Consider the following 18,148-nt stretch of genomic DNA (forward strand, 5'->3'; position numbering starts at 1 on the left):
CAGAGACGCTCAGAGGGCTCAAACAAACCTTGTGTGCACCAGGACCCAAAGACCCCACAGAGACTGAGACAGTACTGTGTTTGAGTGTCTCCTGTGGAGGTATGGGTCAGCAGGGGCCTGCCACAGGGGCAGGGGCTCTGGGTGCAGGAGACCTGGGTATGGCATAAACCCTCCTGGAGGAGGTCACCATTAACCCCACCATAGAGCTGCCAGAACTTACATAGGACTGGGGACAGACTCTTGGAGGGCACAAACAGAACCTTGTCTGCACCAGGACCCAGGAGAAAGGAACAATGACCCCACAAGAGACTGACCCAGACTTGCTCATGAGTGTCCTGGAGTCTCGGTGGAGGTGTGGGTCAGTGGTGGCCTGCTGCAGGGTTGGGGGTACTGAGTGTAGCAGTGTGTGCATGGGACCTTTTGGAGGAGGTCCCCATTATCTTTATCATTATCTTCATTACATCCACCATAGTTTGGCCTCAGGTCAAATAACGAGGAGGGAACACAGCCCCACCCTTCAACAAAAAATTGGATTAAAGATTTACTGAGCATGGCCCCACCCATCAAAAAAAGACCCAGTTTCCTCCTCAGTCAGTCTCTCCCATCAGGAAGCTTCCTTATCCTTCTTATCCTTCTCCATCAGAGGGCTGCTGCTGCTACTGCTAAGTCGCGCCAGTCGTGTCCGACTCTGTGCAACCCCATAGACGGAAGCCCACCAGGCTCCTCTGTCCCTGGGATTCTCCAGGCAAGGACACTGGAGTGGGTTGCCATTTCCTTCTCCAATGCATGAAAGTGAAAAGTGGAAGTGAAGTCTCTCAGTCGTGTCCGACTCTTAGCAGCCCCATGGACTGTAGCCTACTGGGCTCCTCCATCCATGGGATTTTCCAGGCAAGAGTACTGGAGTGGGGTGCCATCGCCTTGCAGAGAGACTGAAAACCACAATCACAGACAACTAACCAATCTGTTCAAATGGACCATAGCCTTGTTTAACTCAGTGAAACTATCAGCCATGCCATATAGGGCCACCCAAGACAGACAGGTTGTGGTGGAGAGTTCTGACAAAACATGGTCCACTGGAGAAGGGAATGGCAAACTACTTCAGTATTCTTGCCTTGAGAACCCCATGAACAATATAAAAAGTCAAAAAGATAGGACACTGAAAGATGAACTCCGCAGGTCAGTAGGTGCCCAGTATGCTACTAGAGATCAGTGGAGAAATAACTCCAGAAAGAATGAAGAGATGGAGCCAAGGCAAAAACAACCCCCAGTTGTGGATGCGACTGGTGATGGAAGCAAGGTCTGATGCTATAAAGAGCAGTATTGCATAGGAACCTGGAGTGTTAGGTCCATGAATCAAGGCAAATTGGAAGTGGTCAAACAGGAAATGGCAAGAGTGAACATCCACATTTTAGGAATCAGTGAACTAAAATGGACTGGAATGGATGAATTTAACTCAGATGACCATTATATCTACTACTGTGGGCAAGAATCCCTTAGAAAAAAATGTAGTAGCCATCATAGTCAACAAAAGAGTCCAAAATGCAGTACTTGGATGCATTCTCAAAAACGACAGAATGATCTCTGTTCGTTTCCAAGGCAAACCATTCAATATCACAGTAATCCAAGGCTATGCCCTGACTAGTAATGCTGAAGAAGCTGAAGTTGAACAGTTCTATGAAGACCTACAAGACCTTCTAGAACTAACACCCAAAAAAGATGTCCTTTTCATTATAGGGCCTGGAATGCAAAAGTAGGAAGTCAAGAAATACCTGGAGTACCAGGCAAATTTGGCCTTGGAGTACAGAATGAAGCAGGGCAAAGGCTAATAGAGTTTTGCCAAGAAAATGCACTGGTCATAGCAAACACCGTCTTCCAACAACACAAGAGAAGACTCTACACATGGACATCACCAGATGGTCAATACCGAAATCAGGTTGATTATATTCTTTGCAGCCAAAGATGGAGAAGCTCTATACAGTCAGCAAAACCAAGACCAGGAGCTGACTGTGGCTCAGATCATGAACTCCTTATTGCTAAATTCAGACTGAAATTGAAGAAACTGGGAAAACCACTAGACCATTCAGGTATGACCTAAATCAAATCCCTTATGTTTATACAGTGGAAGTGACAAATAGATTCAAGGAATAGATCTGATAGAGTGACTGAAGAACTATGGACAGAAATTCATGACATTGTACAGGAGGCAGTGATCAAGACAATCCCCAAGAAAAACAAATGCAAAGAGGCAAAATGGTTGTCTGAGGAGGCCTTACAAATAGCTATGAGAAGAGAAGCAAAAGGCAAAGGAGAAAAGGAAAGATATACCCCACTGAATGCAGAGTTCCAAAGAATAGCAAGGAGAGATAAGAAAGCCTTCCTCAGTGATCAATGCAAAGAAATAGAGGAAAACAATAAAATAAGAAAGACTAGAGATCTCTTCAAGAAAATTAGAGATACCAAGGGACTTTTCATGCAAAGATGGGCACAATAAAGGACAGAAATGGTACAGACCTAACAGAAGCAGAAGACAATAAGAAGAGGTGGCAAGAATACACAGAAAAACTATATATATAGAAAAGATCTTCTCGACCCAGATAATCACGATGTGTGATCACTCACCTAGAGCCAGACATCCTGGAATACGAAGTCAAGTGGGCCTTAGGAAACATCACTACGAACAAAGCTAGTGGACGTGATGGAATTCCAGTTGAGCTATTTCAAATCCTAAAAGATGATGTTTTGAAAGTGCTGCACTCAATATGCCAGCAAATCTGAAACACTCAACAGTGGCCACAGGACTGGAAAAGGTCAGTTTTCATTCCAATCCCAAAGAAAGGCAATGCCAAAGAATGTTTAAACTACTGCACAATTGCACTCATCTCACATGCTAGCAAAGTAATGCTCAAAATTCTCCAAGCCAGGGTTCAACAGTACATGAACCATGAACTTCCAGACTTTGAAGCTGGATTTAGGAAAGTCGGAGGAACCAGAGATCAAATTGCCAACATCTGCTGGATCATTGAAAAAGCAAGAGAGTTCCAGAAAAACATCTACTTCTGCTTTATTGACCATGCCAAAGCCTTTGACTATGTGGATCAAAACAAACTGTTGAAAATTCTTCAAGAGATGGGAATACCAGACCACCTGACCTGTCTCCTGAGAAATCTGTATGCAGGTCAAGAAGCAACAGTTAGAACTGGACATGGAACTATAGACTGGTCCCACATTGGGAAAGGAGTATGTCAAGGCTATATATATTATCACCCTGCTTATTTAACTTACATGCAGAGTACATCATGAGAAATGCTGGACTGGATAAAGCACAAACTGGAATCAAGATTTCGGGGAGAAATATCAATAACCTCAGATATGCAGATGACACCACCCTTATGGCAGAAAGCAAGGAAGAACTAAACAGCCTCTTGATGAAAGTAAAAGAGGAGAGTGAAAAAGTTGGCTTAAAGCTCAACATTCAGAAAACTAAGATCATGGCATCCAGTCCCATCACTTCATAGCAAATAGATGGGGAAACAATGGAAACAGTGACAGACTTTATTTTGGGGGGCCCCAAAATCACTGTAGACGGTGACTGTGGCCATGAAATTTTAAGATTCTTGCTCCTTGGAAGAAAAGTTATGACCAACGTAGACAGCATATTAAAAAGCAGAGACATTACTTAGCCCACAAAGCCTCGCCTAGTCAAAGCTATGGTTTTTCCAATAGTCATGTATGGATGTGAGAGTTCGACTATAAAGAAAGCTAAATGCTGAAGAATTGATGCTTTTGAACTGTGGTGTTGGAGAAAACTCCTGAGAGTCCCTTGGACAGCAAGGAGATCCAACCAGTCCATCCTAAAGGAAATCAGTCCTGAATATTCATTGGAACGACTGGTGCTGAAGCTGAAACTCCAATACTTTGGCCACCTGATGCAAAGAACTGATTCATTTGAAAAGACCCTGATGCTGGGAAGGATTGAAGGCGGAAGGAGAAGGGGACAACAGAGGATGAGATGGCTGGATGTCATCATCAACTCAGTGGACATGAGTTTGCGTAAACTCCAGGAGCTGGTGATGGACAGGGAAGTCTGGTGTGATGCAGTCCATGGGGTCGCAAAGAGTCAGACACGACTGAGCAACTGAACTGAACTGATGCACTATGAACATTCTTGTACATGTTTTCAATAAACACAGGAATATGTTTTTGAAGATGCATACCTAGGAGTGGTATTGTTATGGAATCCAAGCTCGTTCTGCTCACAGAACAACAGACTAATAAACTGAGAGTTGAGTTGTTTTACCAGGAATAAGGACTTTATTTGGAAAGCCAGCAAACTGAGAAGGTGGTGAACTTGTGTCCCAAAGAACCATCTTGCCTGAGTTAGAATTCAAGTTCCTTTTACACGAAAAAGGGGAGGGAGTAAAGTCAAACACTTCCTGGTTCCCATCAGCTTCCAGAGGGGATATGTTAATTTCTTCCTCTCTGCAGTCATTCACAGGTGGGCCAGGTCAAAATATTTCCTGTTAGCTAAATAAAGGTGTTTTAGCTTAATGCTCATTACCTGGGAGGCAGGGTTTCTGGAGATGGGCCATTATGTGTAATTTAAGTTTATAGGTAACATCCCTTTAGTGATTAACTTAAAATACAGAGCCTCTTCCCTATTACAGTATTGCTGGGTTATAGGATTTACATATGTTCAGCTTTATAATAGTTTTCCAAATACTTTTCCGAAATGGATGTAACAACTGACTCTTGCACTGTTGAGAGTCCTGGATGTTCTGTATTTTTTATCCTCCCAGTTTACTCACTATGTTGGATGTATGGCCCATAGTGGCTTTAATTTTTATTTTCTGATGGCTAATGAAGTTGAATATCTTTTCATGTTACTGTCCATTGGTTATCCTCTTTCACTGGATGCCTTTTCAAGTTTTTTGCCCATTTTTAACCTTCATCTTCTTGTTTGATTTGTGGGAATTCCTTATACATTATGAATATAAGTCCTTTATCAGATGTGTATTACAAATACCTTCACCCACTCTATGGGCTGTCCTTTTACTGACTGATACACTTTAATGAACAGATGATCCAATGCTAAAGTAGTTCAATTTACCTTTTTTTCCTCTTTTTTCAGAACTTCTATTTTGGTTTAAGAAATCATTGCCTACCCCAGGTTTCTGAAGATAAAAACTCTTTCTTTCACAAATCTACAACCCACCTGAAAAATGACTTTTACACGTGGTGAAAGTCCATTTTCCCATATGTTTACATACCTACCCTGGTACCGTTATTGAAACCATTTTTATCTGCTGTACTGCAAGGTAACATTTGAGATAAAGCAGGTGATTGTATATGTGAGGGTCTGATTTGGACTCTGTTTTGTTCCTTTAGTGCATCTGTCCTTAATACAAAATGACCATCGTTTTATAAGTCAAATCATGGGGTATAAGTCCTCCAGCTTCATTTTTCTTCTTATGATTTGTCTTTGCTATTCTCAGCCTTTACATTTCTACATAAATTAATGTCTGTATATGCTATATAGAATAATTATATATTTAATATGGAATCTATGTTAATTCCATATAAATCTATAGACCAAGTGAGAGAAATTTATATCTTCGCAATATTAAATTTCCTAATCAATGAACATGACATGTTCCTTAACTCTTTCACAAATATTTTTTAATTTTCAAAGTAAGGGTCTTGAACATTATTCATTAGATTATCTCTATGCATTTTATGTATTTTGTTACATTGTAAAGAAATGCTCTTAAAGTGCCAGCAACAGCTGAGATATAGAAATACACTTTATTGTTATTTATTAATCTTGTATTCTAGAACCTTTCTAAATTTATTTATAAACTCAAGTAGCTTATAGAATTTTTTGGACTTTCTAGGTCCATGATCTATAAAAAACAAAGAATGATAGTTTTATTTTTTCCTTTCCAATTGGAGTGGGGGTAGATTCTTTTTGTCTTACTACATTGTATAGGTCTTCCAGGAAATTTTTGAATTGGAGAGTTAATAGCAGATATCCTCAACTAATTTCCAATCTCAGAGGGAAATGTACTATTTCACCAGTAAATATGATATTAGCTGTAGCATTTTTGTAGATACTATAATACATACGAGATTAAGGTAGTTACCTTCCATTCCCAGTTTGCTAAGTTTTTATCTTTCATAAATGATGTTGAAAGTTATCGAATGCTTTAAAGTGATCATGTGATTTTCCTCTTTTTTTCTGTACATTGGTGGGTTATATTGATTGATTTTCAAATGGTTACCCACTCGTACATTCCTGGAGTAAACCTCAAACCTCATTTAGTTATGGTATCATTGCTTCTGTGTATCACTGAATTTGATTTGCTAGTGTTTTGATTAGGATTTTGACATCTATGTTCATGTGAAATATTACAGTTCACATTAGCTTTTAATATGAAGATTAGTTTAGCCTTATAAAAAGAGTTGTAAAGTCTATCCTCTGTTTCTATTCTGTGGAGGAGTTTCTACAAGATTGATGTTATAACTTTTTTAAATGATTGGAAAAATTCACTCTGAAACCACATGATCATGTGGCTGTGTTTTGTGTGTATTTTAAAATTACAGACTCGATTTCTTTTAAGAGATTTTGAACTATTCAGAATCTCTTTTTCTTCTTATGTCATTTTGAAATGGCTTTGAAGAATTTGCTATTTTATCTAAATTCTCAGATGTTTATGTTAGCTCATAATTTTTTTAATGTCAGTAGGATCTGTGATGATGGCCATTTTTTTCTTTTTTAAAAAACATTAATTCATTTATTTGACTGCACCGTTTCTCAGCTGTGGCACCCAGCACCTTCTGTCTTCACTGCAGTGTGCGAGATCTTTTAGTTGTGGCGTATGAACCCTTAGCCATGGCACATGGGATCTACTTCCTGGACCAGGGTTGAACCCACCCCCTCTACACTGGGAGCACAAGTCTTAGCCACTGGGCCATCAGGGAAGTCCTAATGGTCCTTTTTTCATTTCCAGTGTTGATACTTTGAAATTTCCTTTGGTTTTCATTAATGTTGCTAGGGACATGTGAATCTTATTAACCTATTCAAGGAACCTATCTTGGTCTCCATTGGCTTTTCCTTGGTACATTTATTTCCTGTTTCATTGACCTCTACTCTTAATTTTTATTCCTTCTGTCCTTTTCATTTGGGTTAGATGTCCTGTTCTTTCTTCTGGCTTCATGAAATGGAAGTTTATATCACTATATCTTCTTTGGCAGTATGCTATAATGTTGTAAATGCTCTAAAGCCATAAATGTCTTTCTGTGCAGTGTTTTGGGCTTCCCTGATATCTCAATTGGTAAAAAAATCCACCTGCAGGAGACCCTGGTTCAATTCCTGGGTCGGAAAGATCCACTGGAGAAGGGATAGGCTACCCACTCCAATATTCTTGGGCTTCCCTTTTGGCTCAGCTGATAAAGAATCTGCCTGCAATGTGGGAGACCTGGGTTCAATCCCTGGGTTGGGAAGATTCCCTGGAGAAAGGAAAGGCAGTATTCTGGCATGGAGAATTCCATGGACTGTGTAGTCCATGGGGTTGCAAAGAGTCAGACATGACTGAGCGACTTTCCCTTTCACTGATGAGTGATCCTCATGGGGCCATTCTACCTTGTTTTGTGCTGAGGCTGAGGTGACCACCCCAGAAAAGGAATATCAGGCCAGGATCACCAGGCCTCCATGGGGGAGGTATCCAGTTTTGACTTTTCCAGTGGGGTGAACATGGCAGTCATGTCATGGGGGTGACAAGTCTGAAAGGGATACCTGTTGCCTGGATGCCACCTCCCCCTGCCAGAGGTTCCAGTCAGCAAAAGCATTGATCACAGACTCTTGGAACTCAAAGGGACACTGGGACTGTAGGGCCCCAAAGTAGCAAATGTACTAGAGTTTGCTGGGCCACTTCCAACTTAGCTTGATGGGCTGGCTCCATGAATGGGAAGCTGGTTTGCAAGTTGGAGGTCATAAAGGACCAACTAGAATGCCCAGGTGAGGCATATTGCACCTCCAACTCAGAACCTAAGTAGGAGCCCTCTTTTGGCAGTGGATTGTGATGGCTAAGAGACTGCAGTTTTCCTTGACCACCAGAGAGAGAGATAATTGCAAATCCCCAACAGCATCCCAAGAAACTTGACTTCACAAGGAGGCTCTTAAATTTTGCTGGGACTTTTCAGCCACCCAGCTGCCTGAGGTATGATATGACAGAGTCCAGGCCCCAAGGCTGACTTCTGATGTGCAAGTCAGCAGTTGTCGTCTACAAGGTGAAAGCTCGGACCCCATGAGTAGTAGGCCTCCTGTGCAACCCTGACTTACTCACCAGGAGTAAACGGCAGGAGCATTTTCCCCATTCACCCTTCTCGACTTGCAGCTCTTCTGATCAGAATAATCCCCTTTGGCATTTATGGGATGGGACATCCATGCATGTAAACTTAATTCCTATTGTACCTTCAAGTTCAGAAGCAGCAACAAGTCTGCACTGGATTGGACCCAGGGGCACTGCACACAGAATTCCACGAGCTTCCATTCCCCACTGTGAACATACCCAACTCCTGTCAGTTGAGCTCAGAGGCCACTTCCCCTTGTGTCTGGGTAGGATGGTAACTTTGGACCTTTCTCCAACAGAACCATAAAAGTGTGAGTGCCTCTCCTCCATAAGATGCCCCAGCTCACTTGGACAAGTGCATGTGACCTGTGGTCCCCGCTCCGGGGCAGAGAGACCTGGGCCTCATCCCTATTCAGTTCAGTTCAGTCGCTCAGTCGTGTCCGACTCTTTGCAACCCCATGAATCGCAGCACGCCAGGCCTCCCTGTCCATCACCAACTCCCGGAGTTCACTCAGACTCACGTCCATTGAGTCAGTGATGCCATCCAGCCATCTTATCCTCTGTCGTCCCCTTCTCCTCCTGCCCCCAATCCCTCCCAGCATCAGAGTCTTTTCCAATGAGTCAGCTCTTCACATGAGGTGGCCAAAGTACTGGAGCTTCAGCTTTAGCATCATTCCTTCCAAAGAAATCCCAGGGCTCATCTCCTTCAGAATGGACTGGTTGGATCTCCTTGCAGTCCAAGGGACTCTCAAGAGTCTTCTCCAACACCACAGTTCAAAAGCATCAATTCTTCGGCACTCAGCCTTCTTCACAGTCCAACTCTCACATCCATACATGACCACAGGAAAAACCATAGCCTTGACTAGACGGACCTTTGTTGGCAAAATAATGTCTCTGCTTTTCAATGTGCTATCTAGGTTGGTCATAACTTTCCTTCCAAGGAGTAAGCATCTTTTAATTTCATGGCTGCAGTCACCATCTGCAGTGATTTTGGAGCCCAAAAAATAAAGTCTGACACTGTTTTCACTGTTTCCCCATCTATTTCCCATGAAGTGATGGGACCAGATACCATGATCTTCGTTTTCTGAATGTTGAGCTTTAAGCCAACTTTTTCACTCTCCTCTTTCACTTTCATCAAGAGGCTTTTTAGTTCCTCTTCACTTTCTGCCATAAGGGTGGTGTCATCTGCATATCTGAGGTTATTGATAGTTCTCCCTGGCAATCTTGATTCCAGCTTGTGTTTCTTCCAGTCCAGCATTTCTCATGATGTACTCTGCATATAAGTTAAATAAGCAGGGCGACAATATACAGCCTTGACGTACTCCTTTTCCTATTTGGAACCAGTCTGTTGTTCCATGTCCAGTTCTAACTGTTGCTTCCTGACCTGCATACAGATTTCTCAAGAGGCAGGTCAGGTGGTCTGGTATTCCCATCTCTTTCAGAATTTCCCACAGTTTATTGTGATCCACACAGTCAAAGGCTTTGGCGTAGTCAACAAAGCAGAAATAGATGTTTTTCTGGAACTCTCTTGCTTTTTCCATGATCCAGCAGATGTTGGCAATTTGATCTCTGGTTCCTCTGCCTTTTCTAAAACCAGCTTGAAAACATCAGGAAGTTCACGGTTCACATATTGCTGAAGCCTGGCTTGAAGAATTTTGAGCATTACTTTACTAGCATGTGAGATGAGTGCAATTGTTCGGTAGTTTGAGCATTCTTTGGTGTTGCCTTTCTTTGGGATTGGAATGAAAACTGACCTTTTCCAGTCCTGTGGCCACTGCTGAGTTTTCCAAATTTGCTGGCATATTGAGTGTAGCACTTTCACAGCATCATCTTTCAGGATTTGAAATAGTTCAACTGGAATTCCATCACCTCCACTAGCTTAGTTTGTAGTGATGCTTTCTAAGGCCCACTTGACTTCACATTCCAGGATGTCTGGCTCTAGGTCAGTGATCACACCATCGTGATTATCTGGGTTGTGAAGATCTATTTTGTACAGTTTTTCTGTGTATTCTTGCCACCTCTTCTTGATATATTCTGCTTCTGTTAGGTCCGTATAATTTCTGTCCTTTATCGAGCCCATCTTTGCATAAAATGTTCCCTTGGTATCTCTAGTTTTCTTGAAGTGATCTCTAGTCTTTCCCATTCTGTTGTTTTCCTCTATTTCTTTGCATTGATTGCTGAGGAAGGCTTTCTTATATCTTCTTGCTATTCTTTGGAACTCTGCATTCAGATGCTTATATCTTTCCTTTTCTGCTTTGCTTTTCGCTTCTCTTCTTTTCACAGCTATTTGTAAGGCCTTCCCAGACAGCCATTTTGCTTTTTTGCATTTCTTTTCCATGGGGATGGTCTTGATCCCTGTCTCCTGTACAGTGTCACGAACCTCATTCCATAGTTCATCAGGCACTCTATCTATCAGATCTAGGTCCTTAAATCTATTTCTCACTTCCACTGTATAATCATAAGGGATTTGATTTAGGTCATACCTGAATGGTCTAGTGGTTTTCCCTACTTTCTTCAATTTAAGTCTAAATTTGGTAATAATGAGTTCATGATCTGAGCCACAGTCAGCTCCTGTTCTTGTTTTTGCTGACTGTATAGAGCTTCTCCATCTTTGGCTGCAAAGAATATAATCAATCTGATTTCGGTGTTGACCATCTGGTGATGTCCATGTGTAGAGTCTTCTCTTGTGTTGTTGGAAGAGGGTGTTTGCTATGACCAGTGCATTTTCTTGGCAAAACTCTATTAGCCTTTGCCCTGCTTCATTCCGTACTCCAAGACCAAATTTGCCTGGTACTCCAGGTATTTCTTGACTTCCTACTTTTGCATTCCAGTCCCCTATAATGAAAAGGACATCTTTTTTGGGTGTTAGTTCTAAAAGGTCTTGTAGGTCTTCATAGAACCGTTCAACTTCAGCTTCTTCAGCGTTACTGGTTGGGGCATAGACTTGGATTACTGTGATATTGAATGGTTTGCCTTGGAAATGAACAGAGATCATTCTGTCGTTTTTGAGATTGCATCCAAGTACTGCATTTCAGACTCTTTTGTTGACCATGATGGCTACTCCATTTCTTCTGAGGGATTCCTGCCTGCAGTAGTAGATATAATGGTCATCTGAGTTAAATTCACCCATTCCAGTCCATTTCAGTTCACTGATTCCTAGAATGTCAACATTCACTCTTGCCATCTCTTGTTTGACCATTTCCAATTTGCCTTGATTCATGGACCTGACATTCCAGGTTCCTATGCAATATTGCTCTTTACAGCATCGGACCTTGCTTCTATCACCAGTCGCATCCACAGCTGGGTATTGTTTTTGCTTTGGCTCCATCCCTTCATTCTTTCTAGAGTTATTTCTCCACTGATCTCTAGTAGCATACTGGGCACCTACTGACCTGGGGAGTTCCTCTTTCAGTATCCTATCATTTTGCCTTTTCATACTGTTCATGGGGATCTCAAAGCCAGAATACTGAAGTGGTTTGCCATTCCCTTCTCCAGTGGACCACATTCTGTCAGATCTCTCCACCATGACCCGCCCGTCTTGGGTTGCCCCACGGGCATGGCTTAGTTTCATTGAGTTAGACAAGGCTGTGGTCCTAGTGTGATTAGATTGACTAGTTTGCTATGCATATGGTTTCAGTGTGTCTGCCCTCTGATGCCCTCTTGCAACACCTACCGTCTTACTTGGGTTTCTCTTACCTTGGGCGTGGGGTATCTCTTCACGGCTGCTCCAGCAAAGCGCAGCCGTTGCTCCTTACCTTGGAGGAGGGGTATCTCCTCACTGCCGCCCTTCCTGACCTTCAACGTGGGATAGCTCCTCTAGGCCCTCCTGCGCCCACGCAGCCACCGCTCCTTGGACGTGGGGTTGCGCCTCCCGGCCGGCGCCCCTACCCTCGGGCGTGGGGTAGGTCCTCCCGGCCGCGCTTTAGTTCACCGGTTGCAGCCGCCCACCCTTTCATGAAAGCAGCTGATGTTGGGGAAGAGAGGTAGGGAGGGGCCAGCAGGTGCAGAGGGAGAGAGCCAGGTGTGGTTACTTTCATATCTGAGTTCTTTTACAATTAAGTCAAATGAATTTCCCATGATCTGGTCCATCAGAAACCCTATATCAATTTGGGGGCTCCTTGGAATCAGACAGGAGGGGAGTGAGCATCAGCCCCATTCAGCCCTACTCTTACTGCTTCACCTCCAAACAACTGTTAATAGATAAGATAGTTGGGCCCTTACTCACTGGCCCTTTGCCCATCACCTGGGTAAGAGAGTTCCCCACAGAATCCTGGGACTATCTTTTTCTACCTCCTGACCTAGCCTCCTGACCCCATGTCCTGTCTCTTTGAGAAAGCCCAGTCTCTGTTGGAATCCTGTCTCCATCTTTAAAAACTGTTCAGAACTGTGAAGATCCTACTCTGCAAGCTGGTTAGTCAGCCCAACATAGGTTCATGAGTGCTGGAAGAAGATATGAGATTTCTGGGTCAGAGACAGAAGACTTTATCATTCACAGTACATCAGGCAGCATGAACTCCATGTTTATGTGAATTTCCCTTGCCCTTCAACCCCCGTAGGTGATGCAGAAGCAGGGATGGGAGATACTGTGCACATAGTGGATTTGTTTCACTGTTCAGAACCCTAACCCCCAACACACAAGTCAATTGAAAATATGACTACTAAATATGTTATGGGCTTCCCTGGTAGCTCGGATGGTAAAGAATCTGCCTGCAATGTAGGAGGCCAGGGTTTGATCCCTGGATCAGGAAGATCCCCTGCAAAAGGGAATAGCTACCCACTCTAGTATTCTTGCCTGGAGAACTTCATGGACAGAGGAGCCTAGTGGGCTACAATTCATGTAGTTGCAAAGAGTCAGACACAGTTGATAAACTAACACACACAAATGTGGTATACACCTGAGATTTATCCTAAAATATATGTAAAGCAAAACTTGACAGACTCAAAAGAGAAACAGACACATCTAAAATCAAAATAGGAAATTTTACTAGAATTCTCTTGATAAATGATACAATAAATATTCAAAAAAATCAGCAGGGATTAGATGAAGATAAATAAAGAAGTTAACCCAATTTATATACATACCACATGGCACCTACCAATTGCAGAATAAATATATATTCTTTTCAAGTAAGAAATCTTCCAAATTGACCACATGGTGGGCCATAAAGATTGTATCAATAAATTTCAAAGAATTTGAAATCATTCAGACCTAATAACTATCTGACCTTACCATACAATGAAATATCCCTCTTTATCTTATGCCTTAATAATGTTTACTTCATCCAGTATCAAAGTTTACCAGCTTTACTTTTGCTTGTTTTTGAATGATGTATCTTTTTCAGCCTACTTACTGTCAAATTTCTATATCATCATATTTAGAGTTTCTTTTATAAACATCCTTTAGTTGGTTTTGAAAGCAGGCTGATAGTGCATTTTTTTATGGTGTCTTTTAATTGAAATCTGGCTTCCCTGGTGGCTCAGTGATAAAGAATCCATCTGCCAATGCAGGAGACACAGGTTCGATCCCTGGGTCGGGAAGGTCCCCTGGAGAAGGAAATGGCAAGCCAGTCCCGTATTCTTGCCCGGGAAATCCCATGGAGGGAGGAGCTATAGTCCATAGAGTCTCAAAAAGTCAGACATAACTTAGGGACTAAACAGCAGCAACAACAGCAAATTTAATTGGAATATTTAGTCCAATCACTTTTAATATAAATGCTCTTTTGGTTTAAATCTGTTATCATGGTGTTTTTTATTGTCATATTTCTTTTTTTCTCTCATACTATTTTGAATTATTTAAGAATATTTATCATTTTGTTTTCCCCTCTAATATCTTGTTAGTTATACATTTCTTATCATTCTTTGTGTGGTTACCCTATAGTTTACAACATGCATTTTTGAGCTATTAGAATTTATCTTGTTAGCACTTTTACCTCTTTCTGCTGTCATGTGTTTTTAGTTCTACATATAATTTAACCCAAAAAAGCCATTACTAGTATTGCTTTGAACAGCCAATATTTACCAATATATGCAGTACCCTTTTTTTTTTTTTTGTATACCCTCCTTCCATCAAAGTCATTTTCCTTCTCTCTGGAGATCTGTCTTTAGTATTCCTTACTGTAGATCGGATGGTGATAAATTGTTTATTTCTATTTATCTGAGGTATAGAATTCTAAGTTGGTAATAATTGCCTTTCTTCAAAACACCTTGCATAGATTGTGAAATTACATTTGATCTATGCATCAATTTAGAGAGAATTCACATCTTTACTGTGTTGAGAGTCTTCCAATTGTGAATATAGTATGTATCTCCCATTGTTTGGGCTTCCCTGGTGGCTCAGAGGTTAAAGTGTCTGCCTGCAATGCAGGAGACATGGGTTTGATCCCTGGGTTGGGAAGATTCCCTGGAGAAGGAAATGGCAACCCACACCAGTATTCTTGCCTGGAGAATCCCATGGATGGAGGAGCCTGGTAGGCTACAGTCCACGGGATCACAAAGAGTTGGACACAACTGAGCGACTTCACTTTCACTTTTCTTTCCAATTACTTAGATCTTCCTTGATTTCTTTTATCAGCATTTTCTAGTTTTTAGCATACAAGTACTGAAGATACATGTTTCCTTGCTTCTTGAATTCATACATTTATAGGTTTTGTTTGTTTTTTGCTTGTTTGTTTTACAAAATTTGGGAAGTTTTCAGTAGTTATTTCTTTGGATACTTTTTTCAGCTTTACCCTATTTCTTCTCTCCTATGGGACTCTGATCACATGATCTTTTTTAGTTTATTTTCTGTCTATTATTCAGATTCTTTATTTCTCTGTTATGCCTGGTCATTCACAGATTCTTTATTCTCTTCATTCTGCTGTTAAACACATCCATTGAGGTTTTTCATCAGTTGTTGCATTATTTTTGTTCAAAAATCCTCATTTGGTTTTTCTTTGTATCTTTTATTGTTGTTGAGCCTTATTTTTTTTGACTGACATTTTTCTATTTTTTTCCATTTGTTTCAAGCCTGTTTATAATTGTTGAAGCATTTTCATGATGCCTGCTTTAAAATCTCTCAGATAATTGTAACATCTGTATCATGTGTGTTGGTGTTGGTTACTTGTCTTTCCTCTTTCCATTTGAGGTCTTCCTGGTTGGGGTATTGTTATAAGACTCTGAATCTTATTTAAAGCTTATGTTTCAGCAGACTTTCTCTGACAGCACTCCATTAGGTACCGTGCTCCACTGATTGATAATCACCAGACAGGAGTGGACGTACAGGTTTTTATTTAATTGGGTATGACCGCTTTACAGTCTTGCGCTGGCTTCTGCTACAGAGCAATACAAGTCAGCCATATATATATGTATCCCTTCCCTCTGAAGCTTACCACCCACACCCTCATCTTACGCCTCTATGTTGTCACAGAGCATCAGGCTGGGCTCCCTGTGTTATATAGTAGCTTCCCACTGGCTATCTATTTTACACATGGTAGTGCTCGTCAGTCCCACTTTTCTAGAGTTCATATGTACGCATTAATATGCGATATTTGTGTTGCATGTACAGGTTTTCCAAGCTGCCTCTGCTGACACCTAATGTGGGGTGAACTTCTTGGTACTGCTGGATGGTGGTGGGGGACCTCATCACCCTCTGATGGGGGTGAAAGGCCAGGCTCCCTGTGTGTTCTCAGTTGGGGTGGGGGTGGACTCCTCATTACCTTCCAGCAGGGTTGAAGTCCTGACTCTGCACCACCTGGCAGTGGGGGAGGGGTGGAGAGTGACTCATTGCAGCCTGGCAAGGATGAAGTCTCTGCTCCCCACCCTGCTAGTTGGTAGGAGGGCTACAGTTCGTTCTACAGATATAGCTGGAATACAGTGGCTATTTCTAATCTGTGGCTGTCAGGCTCAACTAACCGTCTCCTGGTATTCTGTCTAGAGAGAGCATCATTTTTTTTTTTTTTTAATGATTTCCATTAGTTCCAGACTGTCACCTTCTCTAGCATCTAATCTGGGGTTTGTGAGCCAAAAAGGAACCCAGGGCACTTACCACCAGGCTGAGCTCAGGTCTTGAGTTTCTTAACCAGTCTGCCTTCTATCCGCCTTTCAGTCTGCCCATGCTGTTTTATACATAATGTCCAAGGGTTTTAGTTGTACTTAGTAGAAACAGTAGGGGGAGAAGATGTCTACTCTGTTTTCCTGGAAGCAAAAGTCTCAAGATGTGTTAATGAAATTTAATATGACTCTACCAAAATACCTACAGAGGTTTGATGTATAAAATTAAATGTAGTCAGAGAGAAAAAGACAAATATCACATGATATCACTAATATGTGGAATCTAAAAAAAATGATAGTGAGTGAGTGAAGTCACTCAGTCGTGTCCGACTCTTTGCGACCCCATGGACTGTGGCCTACCAGGCAACTCTGTCCATGAGATTTTCCAGGCAAGAGTGCTGGAGTGGGTTTCCATTTCCTTCTCCAAAAAAAAAAAAGATACAAAGAACTTATTTACAAAACAGAAATAGGCCTACAGACACAGAAAAGACAAATTTATAGTTATCAAAGGGGAAAGAAGGGGGATAAATTAGGAGTTTGGGATTAACAAATACACATTACTATGTGTAAAATAGATAAACAATAAAGACCCACTGTATAACACAGGAAAATACATTCAATATCTTTGAATAGGTAATAACCTATGATGGAAAATAATCTGAAAAACAATAGGTATATGTATGTATGTATAACTGAACCACCTTGCTGTATACTGGGAGCATTGTACATCAACTATACATCAATTTTAAAAAATTAAATTTAACCATACTCTCAAAGGTATGTATACATCAACAAATAATGATTTTTTAAATAACTTGGGAAGAGAAATTGTGTTCAAGGAAATTACACAAAAATTTTGTGTAAAATATGTTCCCAGATTCAAGAAGAGAAGGCTTTAATCTTGAGTTTCTTGTTAACTGATGGAAGGATTTGGCTATTTTTTATCTTAAAAGAAAAAATATCTCTGTTTTGTCTGAGCATAAGTAGCCATCACGCTGGTGGCTCAGTGGTGAAGAATCCACCTGCCAGTGCAAGAGCCACAGTAGACTCGGGTTCAGTCCCTGGGTCAGGAAGATCATCTGAAGGAGGAAATGGAAACCCACTCCAGTATTCTTTCCTGGAAAATCCCATGGACAGAGAAGCCAACAGGCTACAGTTCATGGGGTTGCAAAATTGAACACGACTGACCAGCTGAGCACACGCAGCCATAACCCTCCACCTTACCACTGAAGTTCTCTAGAATCCTCTAGAAAATCACCCACTGATATTGAAGCTTACTTAGCAAACATCCGTGTTTGTCCTGGGATTCTAAACATGAGCTTCTGTTCCAGGTCGCCTGAATTGGTGGTCCACCGTGTGCACGAGCTGTAAACGGCTTCTTCCTTTGGCCACGACAGGGGACGGGAACTGCCTTTTACATGCGGCCTCACTGGGTAAGCCCTGCAGTGTAGACAGAGGGTGGCAGTGCCCAGGCCTTCTCTGTGTATCATTAGAGGACAATCTTATACTAAGTAGAGTGACGTGCATCACTGTCAACTAAATAGATCCCCAAGGGATGGAGCCAACAACCCCCAGCCTTCTTGTCAAACAGCTGGCAGGCTTGGTGGGGGCATAGAGCGCGCATGAGAAAAGATCTGTCCTGATAGAAGGAGGCCTGAGCAGACCTGCAGGGATGGGCAGTAGACATCGGGGTCTAGAGCAATCAAGAGGACTTCCTGGAGGAGCTGAGATTTTCCTGAGGCTTGAAGAACTTGAAAGAATATAAATAGGAC

The 18,148-nt window shown here is 41.8% G+C and overlaps 1 protein-coding gene across 2 annotated transcripts in view; it reads left to right on the forward strand.

Annotated features, from left to right (window-relative positions):
* OTUD7A (OTU deubiquitinase 7A) overlaps nucleotides 1-18,148 on the forward strand; it is a 397,895-nt gene that overhangs the window by 324,913 nt on the left and 54,834 nt on the right. For both annotated transcript variants that reach the window (XM_061394664.1, XM_061394665.1), the window contains one exon: nucleotides 17,708-17,809. In XM_061394664.1, coding sequence (XP_061250648.1) covers nucleotides 17,708-17,809 — 102 coding nt within the window. The remainder of the gene's footprint in view (nucleotides 1-17,707; nucleotides 17,810-18,148) is intronic.

Source organism: Bos javanicus, chromosome 21, assembly GCF_032452875.1.
Source record: "Bos javanicus breed banteng chromosome 21, ARS-OSU_banteng_1.0, whole genome shotgun sequence".
Taxonomy (NCBI): Eukaryota; Metazoa; Chordata; class Mammalia; order Artiodactyla; family Bovidae; genus Bos; species Bos javanicus.